This window comes from Sceloporus undulatus, chromosome 10, assembly GCF_019175285.1.
Source record: "Sceloporus undulatus isolate JIND9_A2432 ecotype Alabama chromosome 10, SceUnd_v1.1, whole genome shotgun sequence".
In the NCBI taxonomy this organism is placed as follows: Eukaryota; Metazoa; Chordata; class Lepidosauria; order Squamata; family Phrynosomatidae; genus Sceloporus; species Sceloporus undulatus.
This window is the reverse complement of record NC_056531.1, coordinates 1,225,167-1,245,105: the sequence shown is the minus strand read 5'-3', so window position 1 is coordinate 1,245,105 and position 19,939 is coordinate 1,225,167. Positions and strand designations below refer to the sequence as shown.

Genomic DNA, 19,939 nt, shown 5'->3' with positions numbered 1-19,939 from the left:
TGCTTCTTACCTGCTGGATAGCCACTAGGAGGGTTGTGCTGAACAGCATTGAGTTCTAGTAGGAGTCGGTCCAGTTCTGATAGGTTATTGCCTAATGAAGAGCTCATCAGGGTAGGAGATGGTTCTGCAGACTTCTGCTTGTTGGGGAAACTAGAGGTCAAAGGATAAAAGCATGACAACTTGAGTATGCAGCACAGGAAACCTTACGGTTTAGTCATCAATCTCTGGGAGATGGGCAGAAAAGGAAGATTGGGAAAAGCAGGCTACCTGTAGACGTGCTCCTCTTCACTTGCACGTGAAGGAGAGATAACACACTCTCTGGGTATAGAGGCACTGGTGCTGTACACAGGAGACTGGGACTGCAACTGCAGAAAGAATGGTATGCATGTTTTATTTCAATGAATTAGAATATACAGAAAACAAAAGCAGAAACCACTAAGAACTAACGTAGTACAAAATATTATCCCTTAACCTTGACATTATACTTAATCTCAGCCCAGTACCTACACTCAATGCATTTGAGTACCTTTCCAAAGTTCAGATTACTTTGTACACATTGTGTCAGTAATCTTTACATGGTAAATTAGCATTATTGTCTCTATTCCTTTTAATGATCACTGAGTATTGCAACCAAAAGTCAAGGAGAGGCAAGTTTGTTCTTAATATTTTCTCTACCTGTTATTTCATCTCTTAAAATAATTTCCCTGGCACTATTCCCATCCCACCCTACACACACATATATACAAACATCAGCATTTTTCCCCAGTGGGAAGAAAAGCAGATGGAAACAATTTGACCAAAAAAAGTGAGGAGAGCATGAAATATCTCTTGACTGCAACCTCCACCAGAGGACATTTTATGGGCTCACAGAAGAGTCAAGAGGAAGTTTCAGGGAACATACATCTTATTCCTATGTCTTAATTCACTTTTTTTTTACTGCACAAGTGAATCAAACCATAAGTAACAACACTTGCTCACATTTACCCACAGTTACCGGTAATCTTGTCTCTTCCTTTCCTTCACTCCTCTCACTGTAGCTATATCAAGTAATGTGTCTTTTACGCCCTAGTTAACTCTATAAACCAAAAAACATGACCATCTAAGTTTAACCCAAATGGATGGCACTGGCCTTTGCACATGAGGGAATTTAGAGAATACTGTGAACTAGAACTTAAAACTCATCTTATTTTGAATTCAGTCCTTGGAAGATGTAAGTACACATCCCAACCTATGCAACTGTTGGAACAGTATGATGCTATGATTCTATGAGTAATCTGCCTCTAGAAATTGTCTACATAAATGTGAAGTCGAAGGCTTTCGTGGCCGGCATCCCTAGTTTTTTGGGTTTTTCGGGCTATGTGGCCATGTTCTAGAAGGGTTTCTTCCTGACGTTTCACCAGCATCTGTGGCTGGCATCTTCAGAAGATGCCAGCCACAGATGCTGGCAAAACATCAGGAAGAAACCCTTCTAGAACATGGCCACATAACCCAAAAAACCCCACAAAAAACTATGTCTACATAAATCTTATATCATGAAATAAAAATAATCCCCCCCCCCGCCTTTCAAGCAGTTGGTTGAAAGGTTTTTCCCCCTTTCAAACAAAGCCAGTCTCCACGCATATATCACGTGTGGCAGAAACCTTGGGATTAGGAACAAACAGGATGCAACCTGGTAAACAAACTGTTCTCCTTAGAATCGGCTGGCCTTCATCCTCCTTCGGAAACATATTTCATGGTTCCTCCCCATTTCGTCTAAGGCTTGTTTACAGCTGTGAGCTACAAGCACCGCAGTCTTTTCGTCAGAGGACAGAAGGTGAGTAAGATCTACCTCATTTTAAGGCAGTTTCAGGCAGAAGACTGACAAAGGGGCTGTGAGCAGTGCTTCCAGGGTGCAAAGCTTTCATTCTAGCTTCATTTTACCTATTTTTTCATTTTAAAATGCTGAATTATGTCCCTTGGAGATTTGACTAGCTGAAAAGTGGCCACCGGTCCCATGGGCACCATCAAAGCACAGTTGGTTTCCTCATTTTCATGAGCTTAAGTTAAGAGAAATGAACTTTAAAATTTACCTGCTGGTGAATATTTTGGGGGATGCTGGGCTGCCACTGGTCTAAAGGGTCATTTACAGTCCCATTCAAGGCCTCATTGGAAGGAGGTGGCGGCACCGGAGGAGGTACAGTGATTTCCTGGTATGTATGATTTCCAGTTGGATATGAGTATGAGGTTTCCTCTGCCAGGAAGACAGGTCGCTTGGAGATGTGGGAGGTAGTGGATTCCAGATCAGCTAGTAATGCATCTGCACAGAAGATACAGAAAAGAAGAATTACTTTTCTCTACTTCCTTCTAGTTACGTTCTTACCTCCCTTCCCAGCCAAAAGCCACGTCTGTAATGAAGCGTCTGAAGAGCCTCCCACTCCCCTACCCCAATTCAGCTGTAGTAAATTCTTGTTCTCTGCATCACAGCATAAGCGCAATTTTAAAAAGACTAAACAATCCAAGACACAAAGACCCGGGGGGGGGGGGGGGGGATATTCTTGACTATCCAAAAGGAAACAGAGCAACAACTCCACTCCAACAAAAAAGGAACCGGAACAGGCCCATCTCAGAGACAAACCTATTGAAGTCTGAAGCAGACTAATTGCCACTTGTGTGTGATGAACTCATTCAAAACCACAAACAGTACCTTCGGCACAACAGAGATCTCTAGGGGGACCTTCCTTCCACATTTTCTGGAAAAACCCAGGAAAGGATTCTGTCAGTCTACAGATACTGCACCCATACATTTGCTTCTGAGCTGCAAAGAGTTAATCTGAACTCCAGTTCTTGCCAGGTAAATGCAATTTCATCGCCCAGAAACACCTCTCAACATGCTGGGTCAGATCACAAATTCCTAAAGGGGGAGAACAGGCCTCTTCCAGATAAAAGTGCACACGTACCTTCAAAGGGAGGAAAGGAAGGGGGGGGGTGTCGAGCAGAAATCTGAAGATTAAAGTTTGCAACTATCTGTTCTTGGGCAGTAAGGAAAAGAGCAAGAAGAGAGCCTGCACAATGCATGAAAGATTTTGCATGCAACACTAGAAAATCCCGGCTGCAGTTATTGTATTGGAACAAAAAAAGGTCTGAAGGAAGAGTTAATTATATTGTGCACATGTCCTATATCAGAGGTGGGCAAAGGGAATCCTCCCCAGCATCTTTTGCTATCCACAGGCCCCTCTTGCACCACCAAAATTAGAAAAAGGTAATTTGCCATTCCTGGAAGCCTCAACATTGAAATTGTAAATGCGTACATTTATTTCTGCTCATTAACAAGTTAAATAAAATTGTTGGCTTGTTTCACAGGACAAGTCCATCCCACAGCAGTTCCTAGGGGAAGAAATCTGGCCCCCAGACTTACTAAAGGTGCCCATTCCCAAGCTAGATGGACATAACTTTCATGCAGGAAACGCTATGCACCCACCTGCCTGTTTATAAGCAATTTTCTACTCAGAAATGTGGAAAGCTGTAATGTAAGAGGGAGTCATCAGGTGTTTGGCATGGAGGAAAAAGGGCAGGGGAGGAAAAAATTAATCTTGCCCTTTAGGTTAATGTTTACCCATTTATGAAGTTGTATGGAAGTTACTCAGCACATGCAACACAGCAGAAGCAAGCCTTAGTGTGCTGATTCCTTACTTCTTTTAGAGTTCCTCTTTTTCACGCACGTACAAATGAACACTCAAATAGGGACATTTTGCACACAGTATTTCCTTTGGCTCTCTAAGCCCTTTTTCAGTGAGCCCTTGAAACAAATATGTAACTAGTGGAAGGATCTCTATGGTGAGGAAACACATCGGTGCAAGACACCACCCATCTGACACACATAGCGTCTGCGCAACCTGCATATCTGGTTGCATTTGAAGAGAAAGAAGCCGTAGGCATTATGTTAACCAGATTACTAATACATCTGGCTACTAAAGAGGCATAAAGAATGCCTCCAGGGACAATGTAGTAAAAATGCTCCCTTTGGAGGTAAGGAGGGATGCCTGTATCATGGTCTGTATTCCATGGATGAAGGAAAAACTTAACAGGCACACAGATCTTTGACATGTTTCCATGCAGATATGTATGTATTTGTCTATGGGTTTAGACAAGCTCAAGACATCATGCCAACACATAACAGACGTTCCAAACAACCAGGCTAACACAATTCACAACCATCTCCTCATTTAAAACCCTGGATGTCTAAACATAGCCTAAGCCTACATAGGCTCCCTTTTATTTAGGACTCCAAGATGATCTATGAGCCTCCCAGAGTATATCACTGGAGCAAAGCCTAGAAACCAAACTTGTTTTCAAGGAACATAATACCCACCAAGGGTTCCCAAGGCACAGATACATACCTGTGAGAAGAGGGCAAGAAGCTGCTGTTCCTCCGAGTACTGCTGCTCTTTAACTGTATGGCAATGTGTACACAGTTTATGATTCAAGCTCTATCAGAGAAGGTGTGGTTTTGAATGACAAAAACTTTCCCACCATGAAACAGCTATCAAATCATGCGCTCCTTCTCTGTCTGTCTGTCTGTGTCTCAAACACCCTCCACTTCTCAGCACAGTACAAAAGAGGGAATTCATAGTTGCAAAGGTCAATAATGCAGGGCTACCGAGGAACTGAATTGTCTGTCCTATGTTAAGACCTGTTGATAATAGGCACACCACCTTTCCATCCTAGTGTTCTTCTTTCTTATTAAGGAACAAAACCTGAAGGGAGGATAGGAGTTCATGCAGACCTCCAGAAGCTGCTGGACCACTTCCAGCATAAGGTTGCCTAAGGCAACAGGTGACTTGAAGGCACATACATACCAACAGTATATCACTAAAATTAACATGCTTTTGTAGTTGGCTACTACTACTACTACTACTACTACTACTACACACACACACACATATATATATACACACACATACATAATGTATAAATATATAAACACACACACTGCTGCAGTGCTATTTAGACCATATTACACTATACACATTATATTCCAAACACCTGTCTCTATGTGTCCATTCAGTTTATATATAAATTGTGCTTCTTTCAGCAACCAGGACTCATCTGTTTGAGAGCCTTTAGAAAAAGGACTGCCAGGCAATCTGCATGTGCATGTGTACGCACACAGACCAGAGAAAGCAAATGCAAAATAATGTCTTTGCCCAGAAACAAAGCCAGAGCCACATGGTGCTGATTTGCAAACCCAGACAGCTGAAAAGTCTGGTGAGTGTGCCAAAAGATCACCCTGCTTGAGTCCTGACTCAAGCAGTCTGTTTACTACTGAGTGGGAATGCGACCAGGCACACTAAGCACTTGCAGGTACCGGGGAGAATGAACCCTGCATCTCATGCTTTGTCAAGCCACAACCCAGACATGGAATCAGCCTCTCAGAAGCCAGCCCATAAAAGAGTTAAATGTCAGACTTGCACTAGTTTATTCATTAACTTCCTCCACCTCACATCCTGCTTCTTCCTGAATTTAGCAATCCATGCCACAGATGAAGAACAGGAAGTAAAGGAAAAGGATAGAAGGAAGTACTGGCACAGCGGTGGTTTCTTAGAGCCACTTTGTTTAGAAGGGCTGGGGGCAAGTCACGCTTCACCATCATGACCAAGTACACTTTGAGGTCTCCAAGAAGCCATTTGATAAGCTATGTGCTCGCTAGGAGAGAAATAATAGCATTTTTATTTAACGGAGGCACCATATCAGAATAATCTGGAGGAAACACCGCCACTGCCAACACAGGCAAGCAACATGGGCCAAATACAGCCAATGGTAGAGGACTTTAAACATTAAAGGCATAGCTGTGTTAGTCTAGAAAATCAGTACGGCAAGGGAGCTTGCTGCATCTCTCTCGCCACGACTTTCTAGCCCTCACCCTGCCCCTTAACATTTATCTAGCTCTCCAGACATGTCAACAGATATAGTTACTTTCAGCAAGTCCAGGAAGCAAATTCCTGGCTTGGTGATATAGCACAAATGAGAATGCAGAAAGCATCCAGGTGCAAGGTGGCTATCTCTTCCGTGGAACACTCCAAAATTTACAATAGCACCCTTCTGCTCTGCAAAGTCCTACAAAATTGCAGGGAAGAATGGCCAAACTGGGAAGAATACAAAGAAAGCCACATTGTGGCAGCAGTGGCTAGCACTGCCAATTTTGTGGTGCTAAGTGTAAAACAGAGATCACATGCAGTCTGTAGGCCAAGTGTTCCCACCCCTAGTTTAATGAGGTACAAATGAGCCTGAGCACGGAGTATCATCATCATCATCATCACCATCGCCCTGACTTTTCCCGAAACCAAGACTAAAATGCTCTCCTTTCCTTTACTCTTTTGGCATAGCAACATTTGCTTCCACATGACTCAGAATGAACTGTGGCTAGTTTTACCTATGGTTTATCCAAGAAAGGCTGAATTATAAACCCCAAATGGAGAAACTATAGGTGCAACTAACTCCCCTTTGCCCTAGTCTCAACAAATTGTGGTTAACTGAAAATGAAAGAAAATACTTCTGTCTCTTTCTTATAGTTGCATCAGGACAGGGCAATGCCCAAGGTTTGATGTAACATTAGATCAGTTCAGTGGCATGTCCAAATGCATATAACACTGAGTATTTAGTGCTATTTCTCTGCATTATGGGAAGACCTTTACGTTCTGAGAGGCTGTTTTATGAATAAAGCTATCCCTGAATGCCTAATGCTACAGCCGGGCCTGCTTTGGCCTGATCACAAACACACACACGTCTTCTATTATTAGATCAAATGCAACCCAGTGCGTAAAATGACTGACTGAGCCAGGGTCTCTGTTTCCAGAGTTATTTGTTACCATTAAGATTCCAATTTTGAACCTGAAATGACTGAACTGTCACGGACTGCAATTTCATAGATTCTGATGGGTCTCTCCAGATGGTATCCAGGTGACATTTAGGCCTTTGCCATAAGATTAGACCATGGTTCTTGTCTGATGGAGAAAATGTTAGTCTTTAGAACAAAAGTGGAAACTGTGTGCCCCTCAACCACCCATCCACCCACAAGTGGAGTCCCAGCAATTCTTATAACTGGCTACGCTGGCCAAGACTGCTGGGAGGTGCAGTCCAATAACATCCAGAAGGCTACACAATCCCCACCCCTGCTTTAGAATGACGTATCTGGTAGAGACCATTCAGTGGGGCCATTGTGAAAAAAGGATTAAACATGGCAGAAACCACCTGCCCCATGCAAGGAGGTGGGACTGTTTTACAAAGAGCTTGGATATAATCTTCAGTTGAGTTAAGAGTTGCCTGTTCAAGCACAGGCTGAGTAATCGCCACAAACAAGCCTGAGTTATACAGTACACATTCCTCCTCTATCTTTCCTGCTCAACACACCCTTCTATCAGACGGGGAAAGAGTTCACTCATTCCAAACACTTTGTTGCAAGGCCCTTCAGCAATCTGTACATGTTGGTGCTGGCTCGCTGAGAATGCAGATACCTCAGGCCGAACGAGGGAGGAAAAGGCCCTTTCCCTACATTTCCCAGATCTCATCAGATAAAAGTGATAAAGCCAGAGGGAAAGAATGTCAATGCCAACTAGCGAAGAACTTCCCTACCAACACCACCACATCTCAACCTGGCCACCTGAGTCTTACATAAGTATGCAAAAACATTTTAAAATGACCAAAAACCACTTCGTAAAAAGAACTCTCACTGTTAGAGGCTTTGTTAACTGATGTCTGCATTGACTACTCAGTGGGTTTGATGGGTGTTATAGGCTAAAATATCTGGAGAGCCAGGTGTTCCTGACCCCTTTTCAAGCTCATGTAGAAATTTGGTACAGGAGGTTTATTATGTCTCACTTTCTAAAGACTTAATACAGGCCCATATTGTTCTGCTTTTTCAGGAGATGTCATTTAGGCAGAGATCACCCCAGAAGGTTGCACTAACTACTGTATTTAAACTCTTCCCCCTCAAGCAGAGGCCTCTCATGCATCCTTGGAATGTCCTTGCTGGAAAGACAACACAACTGCAGGGAGGGTGCATAACAGAGCCACAACAATGTGAATAGCCCCAGCTAGCAAGAACAAAAAGCTGTTCTCCTGCCCACTTCACTGACTTGTAACATAAGGCCATTTGTCCACCCTTACAAAAGCCCCTACAATTTCTGCCATCCCATCATCAAAAGTTAATACTATTCCTCCACCCATCCCTTCCCACATGTTGCAGAAACTTAAAAACAGGAAGGATTTGGGATTGTGTGCATGGCTGTCAGCTTACTCCGTAATATTTCAATGTTGTGCCTATCAGGGAAACGTAAAACACGGTATCATACTCAAATATACAAAATACATGTTAACATACAGTATATTCATAATTAAACAGATTTCAGGTTGAACTAAACAGGGAAGGCATTTATAAATCCCTGTGTTCTTAGCATATCAAATTCCGAAGGAAAGAACATTCCACATAGTAGGTGCCACCACACTAAATGCCCTGCTCCAAATAGCTGCAGGGCAAAGCTCAGGAACATGTGTCACCACCAGGAGTCTGATGTAACATCGATCCAAAACACACTGCAGAAATAATCCAGTTTGAGGCCACTTTAACTGCCCTGGCTCAGCACTAGGGAATCCTGGGAATGTAGTTTATTGTGGCACTAGAACTCTGACAGAGGTGGCTAAATGTCTCACAAAACTACAGTTCCCAGAATTTCCTAGCATTGAGCCAAGGCAATGAAAGTGGCACCAAACTGGATTATTTCTGCAGTGTATTTTGGACTATAGTTCTTCCTTAGTTCTTATGACTATACAGAGACATTTTGTATGGTATAGAATACTGGGGAAATAAGGAAAGGAAGTGTCTCATGTTTCATGCCCTGCAAACTTCCTTATAATCTCTGTGAAGTTTCACTTGTGGTTCTACCTGCAGCAAGAACAGAGCAATAAGCATCTAAAAAGCAACTACAGAATCACTGGCATTTTGGGTTTCTTGCAAGGATGCCAAAGTTAATTCATATTTTTTCCAAGGCCCATGCAGTCTGGACAATTCCAGGGATTGTATCCAAAAACGTAACTTTTCCAAGCTCTGCATTTTCCTCTAAGTTCATACAATTTAACATGCCCCTGCAGAAGTGCAAATCTATGCAACAAAGGGGGGCATTTCTTCATGGCAATTGACCTGTGGGTTGGTTTTAAAATCTCTTCACGAATGCAACAGCAAAGACCCTCAGACAGAAATAGATGCTTCCATTACACCAAAAAAAGGACTGAGTACATCAACTACTCCCCACCCCATTAGCTGGAAGTGAATTGGCCCTTTCCAGCTATGACGACAGGCTCTCATTTAAGGAAGACACAATCCCAAGCAGTAACCCAATCCCTGGCAGGACAGTTTTACAGAGTGAGCAATTGCTGAGGAATGGGAAGCGTAGGTATATTTATCCCTTTAAGCACACATTCAGAAAGAACACTGGCTGTCTTTTGCTGAAAGAATCATCCCAAGGAAGAATGCCAATTCTTCTACCTGAAAAAAATTAGATTTGCCCAGGCAAGCTGACTCAAATCAGAATGCAACTGAGAACCCAGAGCTGAAGAGATACCGGAAGGCTAACCCAGTTGGAAACAAACGTTGGGTACTTACCGTGACACGTTGGTTTCCAGCAGATGAGGGTCCTGGCATCCTGTAACTTGGGTTATGCTCCTCCCATTTGCTCCTGTAGGCAGGGACAAAGAAGACCGGCCCCCTATATGAGGAGGAGCAACCCCCTCTGGGCCTCAGTCAATGACAAGCCAAGCGAAGCCAAAATAAAACCAAGAACTGACCTTTATTAGGAAAACAAGAACTATATAAAAAACTGAAACCTTAAGGGCCGCCTGTGGGAGGCCGGACCCATAGACAATAACCACAGCACAACAGACCAGCTATAGAGAACAAGGAAAGGTCGATCAGCAGGTCGAGCTGAGCCCCCCATGGCACCAAGGGTGGGCAGGATGCCAGGACCCTCATCTGCTGGAAACCAACGTGTCACGGTAAGTACCCAACGTTTGTTTTCCCAGCAGAGAGGGTCCTGACCTCCTGTAACTTGGGATTTACCAAAGCCCTCGCCACAGGGAGGGAAGGTGCCTAGTCAGACTCAGAGGTCTCAGCGACCACCTGCTGGAGGACCCTCCTGCCAAAGGCCGCCTCAGCGGATTGGAATAAGTCTAGCTTATAATGCCTCACAAAGGTAGAGGAAGATTTCCAGGTAGCTGCCCTACAGATCTCAGCTAGTGGGGCATTAGTGAACAAGGCGGCTGACGTGGCCGCACTCCTGGTGGAGTGAGCCATGATCCCCCCCGGGGGGGAGAGGTCCAGGGCCCTGTAAGCCTCAACAATGCATGTCCTTATCCACCTGGCCAGAGGTGGAGACCGACACTTTCCGCCCGCAGGACCCTTGACGGAAGGAGACGAACAACGCCTCTGAGGATCTAAATGGCGCAGTCCTCTTGATGTAAACCTTTAGGGCCCTGCGCGCGTCTAAGGTGTGCCAGCACCTTTCCAAGTCCTTCTGGGGCTTGGGACAAAAGGAAGGCAGCAGGATGTCCTGAGAAGCATGGAAGGCCGAGTTCACCTTCGGGAGGAAGGTGGGATCTGGTCGTAGACACACCGAATCTGGTCTGAAGACACACAAGTCCTTGCGGACCGACAGGGCCCCCAACTCTGACACCCTCCTGGCCGACGTGATGGCTGTGAGAAAAATGACCTTAAGGGTCAGGTAACGCAAGGAGATCTCACGGATAGGTTCAAAGGGCTTAACAGTTAGCGCCTTAAGTACCGTGTGGAGGTTCCAAGTCGGGAAACGATGGCGAGTTGGTGGGGCCCTGTTGGCAACGCCCTTCAGCAGTCTCCTGACGTGCGGGTGGGCAGACATGGCAGCAGCCTTCTTGTGAGGTAGCACCGAGGTGATAGCTGCCACCTGTCTCTTTATCGTGTTGGGCCTGAGTCCTTTGTTGATGCCGTCATGCAGAAACTGGAGCAGATCAGGAACCGCAAAGCTAAGGCAGTTAATGCGCTTCAGCTTGCACCATCTTTTGAAGGCTCTGAAGGTCGCCTCGTAGATACGATTGGTAGAAGGCCGTCTGGAGGCCAGGATGGAGTCTACGACCTCAGATGAGTATCCGCACCGGTGTAACATGAGGCGTTCAGCCTCCAGGCGTGAAGGTTGAGCCATTGAGGGTCGGGATGAAGGATCTGGCCCTGACTCAGGAGGTCCCGCCGGTGAGGCAGGGCCATGTGGGAAGACGCCATTGTCAGGATCTCGGAAAACCAAGCCCTCCTGGGCCACGCCGGGGCCACCAGGATCACCTCGATCCTCTCCCTCCTGACCTTGGCTAGCAATCTGGCCAGGAGAGGAAGTGGAGGGAAGGCATAGGTCAGAGTGTCTGGCCACTGAAGGTTGAGGGCGTCGACGGCCTCGGCCCCTTCGGACTGGAATCTTGAAACAAACCTGGGCAGTTTGGCGTTTATTGGAGACGCGAACATGTCTATCTGCGGATGGCCCAGCTGACGCGCTATCTGGAGGAACACCTCGGAGTGTAACTCCCACTCGCCCTGGTCGACGTCGGTCCGGCTCAGCCAATCCGCGACTGTGTTGAGCTCTCCCTGAAGGTGTTCTGCCTCGATGGCGATCAGGTTTGACTCCACCCAACGGAAGAGAAGCCGCGTCTCGGTCATTAGGTCCCTTGACCTTGTGCCGCCCTCGCGGTTGATATGGGCCTTGGTTGTTATATTGTCCGTCCTGACCAGGACCGACTTGTTTGAGACAGTCTGGTGGAAGGCCTGTAGGGCCAATCTTACCGCCCTTAGTTCCAGCCTGTTGATGGGCATCATCTGTTCTTCGGGGGACCACCTCCCCTGGACCATCTGGTGACCGCAGTGGGCTCCCCAGCCCCTCAGGCTAGCGTCGGTTGTAATCTGGACCTTCCCGGGGCTCCAGATCAGCCTCCCCTCGAGGACCGCCGGGGATCTCCACCACCGGAGGGAGTCGCGAACCTGTGGAGTCAACGAGATCTTGAGGTTGGATCTCCTCGCTATAGCCTCTTGGTGAGGCAGGAGCAACCACTGAAGGGGTCTTGAGTGGAATCTGGCCCACGGTATACAGTCCTTTGAAGCTATCATTAGCCCTAGAAGGTGGGCCAGCCGAGAGATCCTGACCCTGGGGATGGACAGGGCTAGGTCGACTGCCTTGAAGATGGCCCGAGTCCTCTCTGGAGTAAGGGAGATGATGCCCTTCTGGGTGTCGATACATGACCCCAAGTGTTGGATCTGGCATGATGGAGTGATGGAGCTCTTGGCGAGGTTGACCAGGAAACCGTGGGCCTCTAGGGAGCGGAGGATCTGGCGGACATCCGACTGGCCCTGCTGGAGCGACGGAGATCGTATCAGAAGGTCGTCCAGATACGGGTAGACATGTAGCCCCTGTGATCTCCAGTGGGACACTAAGGCCACCAGGACCTTGGTGAACACTCTTGGCGCCGACGCCAGGCCGAAGGGCAGCGCCCTGTACTGGTAGTGATGGTCGTTGTAGGCGAACCTCAAGTAGCGCTGGTGGTCCGGGTGTATAGGGATATGAAAATAAGCGTCGCGCAAGTCTAGAGATGAAAGAAAGTCTCCCGGCTGGATGGCCTCTAGCATCGACTTGAGGGTCTCCATTCGAAACCTTCTGGAGACTATGTGAGAATTGACGCCCTTTAAGTTTAGGATAGTCCTCCACTTTCCATTCTTCTTTGGGACTAAGAAGAAGGTGGAGTAGCAGCCTGTGAAACATTGAGAGGCCGGGACCTCTTCTATGGCCCCCAATTGGAGCAAGTCCCTGATGGCATCCAGCAGAAGGCTGTGTTTGGCTGAGTCCCTCGATCTTGGCGATGGAATGAACCTCTCTCGGGGTTGACGGAAAAATTCTATCCGGTAACCCGACTTTAGGGTGTTGAGAATCCACTGATCTTGTGTGGACCGCTGCCAAATCGAGACAAAGTGTTTCAGCCGGCCTCCCACTGGAGGCGCCCCGTCATTGTGGCTGTTGTTGATGTTTGCGGGGCCCCCTGTTGTTTCCGGACTGGCCCCTCTGGTGGAAGGATGACCGGGACTGTCTGGATTGTTGTTTGTTGTCGCCCCAGCGCTGACCGAACGGTCTGGAGTCTCTGGCCTGGGAGGAGGTGGAGGGGGAGGAGGAGGGGAAGGGTCTGGAGGAACGAAAAAACTGTTTCCTAGCCCTAGGCCTGGCTCTGGAGTCACCCCTACGTCCCCCCGGTAGGGCTTTTTTCTTATCCTTGTCCTCTACCAGAACCTGGTCGAGAGACTCACCAAATAATTTAGCCCCAAGGAAGGGGGTGAAGGCCAGATTGTGTTTTGACCTCGCATCAACATTCCAGTTCTTAAGCCACAGCTGGCGGCGCACGGTGACCGCGGCCGCCTGGGCCTTGGCGCAGTATTGGACCGAGTCCAGGGTCGCATCTGCAGTGTAGGCCGAAGCCAAGGCAATCTTGTTGAGGCCCTGTCGCAGGTGGGGCTTGTGGGAGGGCACCTCCTGGAGGAGCTCCCTCGCCCAAGTGAGGGCGGCTCTAGCCACTATGGATGCTGCCGCTGACGCCCTAATAGCCACCGACATGGCCTCATGGGCCTTTTTGAGGACCGTCTCAGCTTTTTTGTCCTCTGGGATCTTTAAGGTGTCCTCACCATCCTTGCAGAAGACGGCGGAAGACACAAGGGCGGACACGGGGGCATCAACGACCGGGACCTGTAGCCTCTCCATTACAGCCGGCGGGAAGCTGTATAGCCTTTTTATGAAGCTGGGCAGGGGACCCGACGTGGCAGGCTTGGTCCACTCTGACCTAATGACCTCCATGAGGTTAGCGGGGCACGGAATTTCGGCCACGGTAGGGGTGGGTATAGGGAACAGCCCCCCGCCCACCCTGGGCAACTCAGACTCTAGGGGGGACTTAGGCTCAGCTGAAGGGGGCTGAAGGAGTGTGACCTACTCGGAGCGTAGGCAGGACAAGACTGAGGCCCAGAGGGGGTTGCTCCTCCTCATATAGGGGGCCGGTCTTCTTTGTCCCTGCCTACAGGAGCAAATGGGAGGAGCATAACCCAAGTTACAGGAGGTCAGGACCCTCTCTGCTGGGAAATCTAAATCCCCACAATGTAAAAGAGTGGCTTGCATCTCTATCCACACCAGCCAGTCAAGCTGTCTTTGTCATGCCCTTTAGCAACCAAGAAGAGATAGAAGCCAGGAAGCTGGCCTAAAGTGAGGGGGAGCAATGGGATCCAGGAGCAATTCCTTCCCCCAGTCCAGGAATTATTAGAAGGTGTATGAGAAGGAATTCAAAAAAGGGGGAGAGAGTGATGCAGCATCTTGCCTGCCTGTCCCATCCTAGAAACTGACTTTGAAATGGTGAATCAAAGCTGTATAGACAGTTAAGGGCACAGCCAAGGAAAAAAACACTGTGAATAAAGAGTGGGTTTTCAGGCAAACCTTGGAAAAGTTACCCTTTCTGGACTACAAATTCAGAGGCCACGCTAGCTGTCAAATTCTGGGACTTGTAGTTCAAATGGTAACTTGCCAAAGCACACCAACATGATCAGCGTACCTGTTCTTTCCTCCCGGCATAAGCTCCACATCAAAACATGGTCAAGACGTCCCTCTTCTGTTGTCAGAGGCAACCAAGAAGCAGCTGCTCTAGGATGGGAGTGTCATTTATGGTCAGTGAAGTACTGTACAGTGTTCATAGTGTCCGGTTGGAATTTGAAAGATTCAGATTCTAGTCCATTGAGCCACGTGACCTTAATCCTGCCTCTTTCTCTACCTACCTCACAGATTTGCTGTAAGGATAAAGTGAGGTGGAAGAGAGAAATATGTGCTGCCTTCAGCTCACTGAAGACAGGTAGGAGACAGCTCCTCCAACTCACGCACACTATCAGCTGATATCTGTACAAGTATCAAGTATGCTCAGGTCTTGCAGATTCAGGGCAGCCGCGGCTTCCTTGACTGAGTCCATCCATCTGGACTGTGGTGTTCCTCTTTTCCTATTGCCTACTGCCTTACCAAGCAAGATTGTTTTTTCTAGGGAGGCATGTCTTCTCATGACATGGCCAAAGTATGACCATCTCTGCTCACTTAAAAAAAATGTGCCTGCTGATTTCATTAACCTTAAAAAGCTTTTTTTTATTCTGATTAATGAAGTAGATGAAACTAAACATAGTTCTTGCATCATTTTAACCGCCACAACTGACAATACAAAAAGATGATTGCTATAGATGTGTTCAAATGGCTTGCAGTCTGAAGTCTTTGGGCTACATCTGCACTATAGAAAGGCCAACACTGGATAGTAGTGTTGGTCAGCATCAGAAGCTCTCTAGTAGATCTCTAAACACAAGGAACTGCATTGTGGGAAACCATTAAGAGGATTGGTTGTATCAATGCAGCTGCAGGAAACATGGCTCCTTGCCCAAACTGGTACTGGTTCAGCCAAATTTACGGAAGAAGTGGATTTCATGGGTTACATTCAACCTGTGCAAAATGAGTCAAGAAACACACAAAAATTGCCTATCTACAGCAATGTAGTAGCGCAAGGTAAACCAGGGATCTAAGAGTACTGAATTCAAATCCTAGCTCAACCCAGAACATAATCTGTCTTTGCCTAACTCTTCTTGCCAGTTCTTTAAACTGAATGTTAAGATGGTTCATGGCAAGAAAAAAGTGTAAATTGGCCATTCTCAAATTATGACAACACAAGTGTTTCTGACTCTCTTTAATATGTGAGGAGAGGTATCAGTGGAAAGTTTCCCTCAATCGGTACGGAAAAGTGTATATAATAGAAAACGCAAACAAACTGACATTTCAGCAACAATATATGGGACTCCAATAACCAGAAAGGTATGGGAAAATACAGTACAATCCCATAAATGTCTACTCCAACGTAAGCCTCATAGAACTCAATAGAGGCTTATTGCGAGCTAAGTGTGTTTGAATCGAAGTGCAAGCCATCTCTAAGGCTGCACTGAAGCTTGCTTACAAGACTAATTGGTGCAAGAGAATTAAATTTTAATTCAGTAAAACCAACAACTTGTTAATCACTTATATATAAGGCATTGTCTAACAGAAGCAACTGAAACATTAAGAGAGCAGGTGAACGTTTACTTTTAGAAATGCAACTAACCACATACATACTTAAAAACAATTCATCAACCAGAGAAATCATTAGCCAATAAAACAAATTTCAAGAGAGAGGCAGGAAGCTTTAAAAATACGTTAAGATGTAATTCTGGATGGGATCATCTGGTAATAGCTGGTACAGTTTAAGAGAGATGAATGTGGTTTTTGAAAGTGCTAAAGCCCTGCAATTCTGCAACCCATTAAAAGTGATCATACTGAAGAGGTATGAGTTGTAGCCACTGAAATCAGAGCCAGCAACCGTCAGCAGAAAAAAGCCTGGACGGACCAAGATAATGAAAGTCCCAACAACTAGCAGGATATGGAGGAAATAAGATAGGTTCTGGTGACCTCAGTTCCACAATCTCATTCAATTCTGAGCATTATCCCCATGCTCCTGCATGCACTGCAGGGCAGACAGCTCCACTGCATAAAGGACAAGAACGCAAGTAGTAATGTGAACAGTTGTTAGGAATACACGTTATTTTGCTTCATACACTGCATTAACATATTTAACCAAGAGCCACTGTCATCCAGATCTGTTTGTACTTTGAATCATGGATTATGAGGCCGGTTTGTTTCAAACAAGTCATCATTTAGATTAGCTTCCAATTGTTGGATGCAGACAAAGTATTTTTTAAAAAAGAACACACTAGTTCTTTTCCGTATCTAATCCCTGAGATACACATCCAAGTTGCACCACTTGAAACTCCACCAGATCCAAAACTCAAGGGGGGGAAGGGGAGAGCTGGTGCTTTCTGCCAAGCAAGCACTGGACTATGCTGCATTCCATTTGATTAAAACAATTACCAGAAAGGCAGCCAAGAATTACATAAAACTTCCTCTCTGCACCACCCCAGCTCCTTTCCTCCACCTCCACCCACATACTTCATGCAGCTTCCCAGCGCTATTTGTACCAAGCACAAGTCAGGCATGCCACTCCATGGAAGCGATGGTGAAGGGAGCAGTGGAAAGCTCTTGAAGGGTGACTTCCAGAGGAGACACAAAGGGATTTGAAATGCATTCCAGCCCCAAGCATCCTACACAACAAAGACAATTGCTATATAATGTAACTAAAAGTGACATTTCTTCAAATCCCTCTTCCAAAGTGGCCACGAGCACACAAACCGTGCACTTCATGGCTCCATCTTTTGGAGACCTCCCACAAGGTGTCACTTCTACCCCACTGCAACTGACACAGACTGTAAACCAGCATGGCTATGTTGTCTGCACAGCAAGAGTCACAGAGTAAGTCAAAGGTGGAGAAAACACTGGCTTTCCAGGCTACCTTCATCCTTTTCTGGCTTCATAATATAGAAGTAAACATGTGCAGAGGGAAACCTGCTAGCCATGCCCGTTCTGTAGTCATTTCTACAGAAAATCACTCTCTTCATGTGGAGAACAATAGTCGGAAGATGAGAGACCCCTCTACGCATGGAGGCTCTCAATGCCACTAGAAAGGTTGGGTTTCAAAGGTTTTGTGGAGAACCCTCTGCTGGAGACTGATAAGAGATGGCATGATGTCAAAGAGATGATATTTCATTCCCTCCCCCTACTACTTTCTGCACAGCTCCTTTTGAGCTGCCAGAACTGCTTACAGCTTTTAGGAACAGCTCCAGTTTCATCCACACATAAAGCCAGTTCTCCCATGCAGCCCAGATCAGCAAGAGCAGGCCACCAGGACCAACGCCAGCCTGCCAAGAAACACCAGCTGAGTCCCCAGTTAGAAACCCAGGCAGCATGAGGAGTGGTGTCGACGGCAATGCAATTTCCTTGCACACCTCCTGGAGGCTGACAGGTAGAGCTCTGGCTCAACCTCTTCCCTTGAGAAGATAAATTTTCAGCCACTGAACAGATGCAGTTTTTTCCTCTCAACAAAAAAAATGGCAAGGACAAAAATTGTCCCAACAAATTGTCGGATTTTTGCCACTAGAGTATTGTTGCGGCCCAATCAATGTGAATGATAGGTACAAAAATGTCTGATGCCATAATTCAGAAAAACCATGATCTCAAGAAGAAGAAGAAGTGACATATTCTTGTTGTCTTCACATGCAGCAGGGAGATGAGACACTGGTACTTTCACTGAATTCTGAAAATACAAGTAGTGTACATTAAATCCTACCACAAACCCTAACCACAACGCTAAGCCTACTGCCGCCCCCTCCTACCCCATGCCTTGTACTGTTCATGGAGTCAGAAAACACTCTTCAGCTCACTCAAACACATGTTTTCAACCCAGTTCTGGTGCATAAATATTAAGTTAGCTTGCTGTCGAAAAGGCTTTTAATCCGGTGGATCCTTTCTTTCTTTTCTTTGGGATGTAACTATGCTTTTAATCTGTTTTACGTTGTAATTGTATTTGTTATATTTGATTTTATTACTGTGAGCTGCGTCGAGTGCCATTATTTGGTAGAGAGGCAGGATATAAAGCCAACAAATAAAATAGCATCAAGAATAATCTATCTTGAGATATGCTTCTTAATGGGCCCCAGGGAGGTGAGTTTGGGTTTTTCTGTCTGAGGAGTATCCATTTGACACTCCCACTGGTGCTATTTGTTCATTCCAGAAACAACTGCAGTTCCTCCAGCCCCTTGAGATTTGGGAACAGCACACTATTTGTCTACTAAAATCCTTCCTTTCATAAACCCTTTCGTTCTACAGCAGGAACAGCTGACTCAGAGCCTTGTTTACACACTCCATTACTATGCTGCAACGGCAACCCCCAAAGTCACTTTATTCAGATGTGTTTACATGTCCAAAGGACACATTTGGCAGTATGTGAGCAGAAAGTCTATCTGCTTCTGTGAAAGCAGGGACTGCTCATTTGCGCCTTCTTCATCCAGGGAGCCTAGGGGAAACAATAATATGAGTTAGCATCTCCAGCGGGTAGAACTCATACTCCCTGAGGGAAATGCAGTGACCTGAAAAGGACACAACAGCAAGAGCAACGGCTGATGGTTGAGGGTCACACTAGTCATGACAGGACAGCTTTATTTATCCCTGCGTCTGTCCTGCTTACATTTAAAGTGATGTATATGTGGAAACCCTCCTCTGGCTTACTGTCATACCATGAAGTACTTTTCTCCCAGCCCAGCCTCAGTAATGGGCCAGCCTAGAGAGAAAAGTGCATAATGTTGCAAAAATGGAGAGAAGGGTTTAGTTCCTCTCCTCTACAACCCATTTTTAAGGGGGGAAGGCTCCCACACTGCATGATATGTATATGTGAGGCAGACATCTATAAATGCACATCTCTCCCCCCACGCCATCTAGGTCAATCCTGAAATACTTTGGAATCCACACTGACATAAAGTGTGGCTATTATCTCAGGGCAGTAATACAGAGACAACTGATCTGAATCCTCTGGATGTAAACACATCTGTACTCCACCCCCTGGTTATGCTTTCAAGTCTGGAGAAATCCATGTCTGAGGGGATTAGGGTGCTATTGGCTCCAATTGGCAGAAGGATGGATTCTCCAGCCACAGAAAGGGAGAATTGCATAGTCTTCATATTTCCTTGATGGCTGGAGAGGCGCTTGTTAAAATATATTTCTAATTTTGTATGGAAAATGTTCAGATGTGGCAATGGTTAACTAAGGTTTAAAATGGTTCCTGTTGCAGGCCAGAAAGTCTAGGCCTGGAAGAGCAAGTCTTCAAGGACATGTGCTGAGACATAATATCAACAAATGTATTATTGTTATGCTCCTGTGTAGTATGGTGACTTCATGGGAAAGAGGTGTGTCCACTTGGTGGGAAGGTT

General features: G+C 46.2%; 1 protein-coding gene across 3 annotated transcripts in view; it reads right to left on the bottom strand.

Annotated features, from left to right (window-relative positions):
- Nucleotides 1-19,939, bottom strand: part of PXN (paxillin) — a 42,408-nt gene that overhangs the window by 17,147 nt on the left and 5,322 nt on the right. For all 3 annotated transcript variants that reach the window (XM_042441476.1, XM_042441478.1, XM_042441477.1), the window contains exons 2-4: nucleotides 2,070-2,296; nucleotides 268-365; nucleotides 11-150 (exon numbers count right to left, since the gene is read on the bottom strand). In XM_042441476.1, the coding sequence (XP_042297410.1) occupies nucleotides 11-150; nucleotides 268-365; nucleotides 2,070-2,296 (465 nt within the window). The remainder of the gene's footprint in view (nucleotides 1-10; nucleotides 151-267; nucleotides 366-2,069; nucleotides 2,297-19,939) is intronic.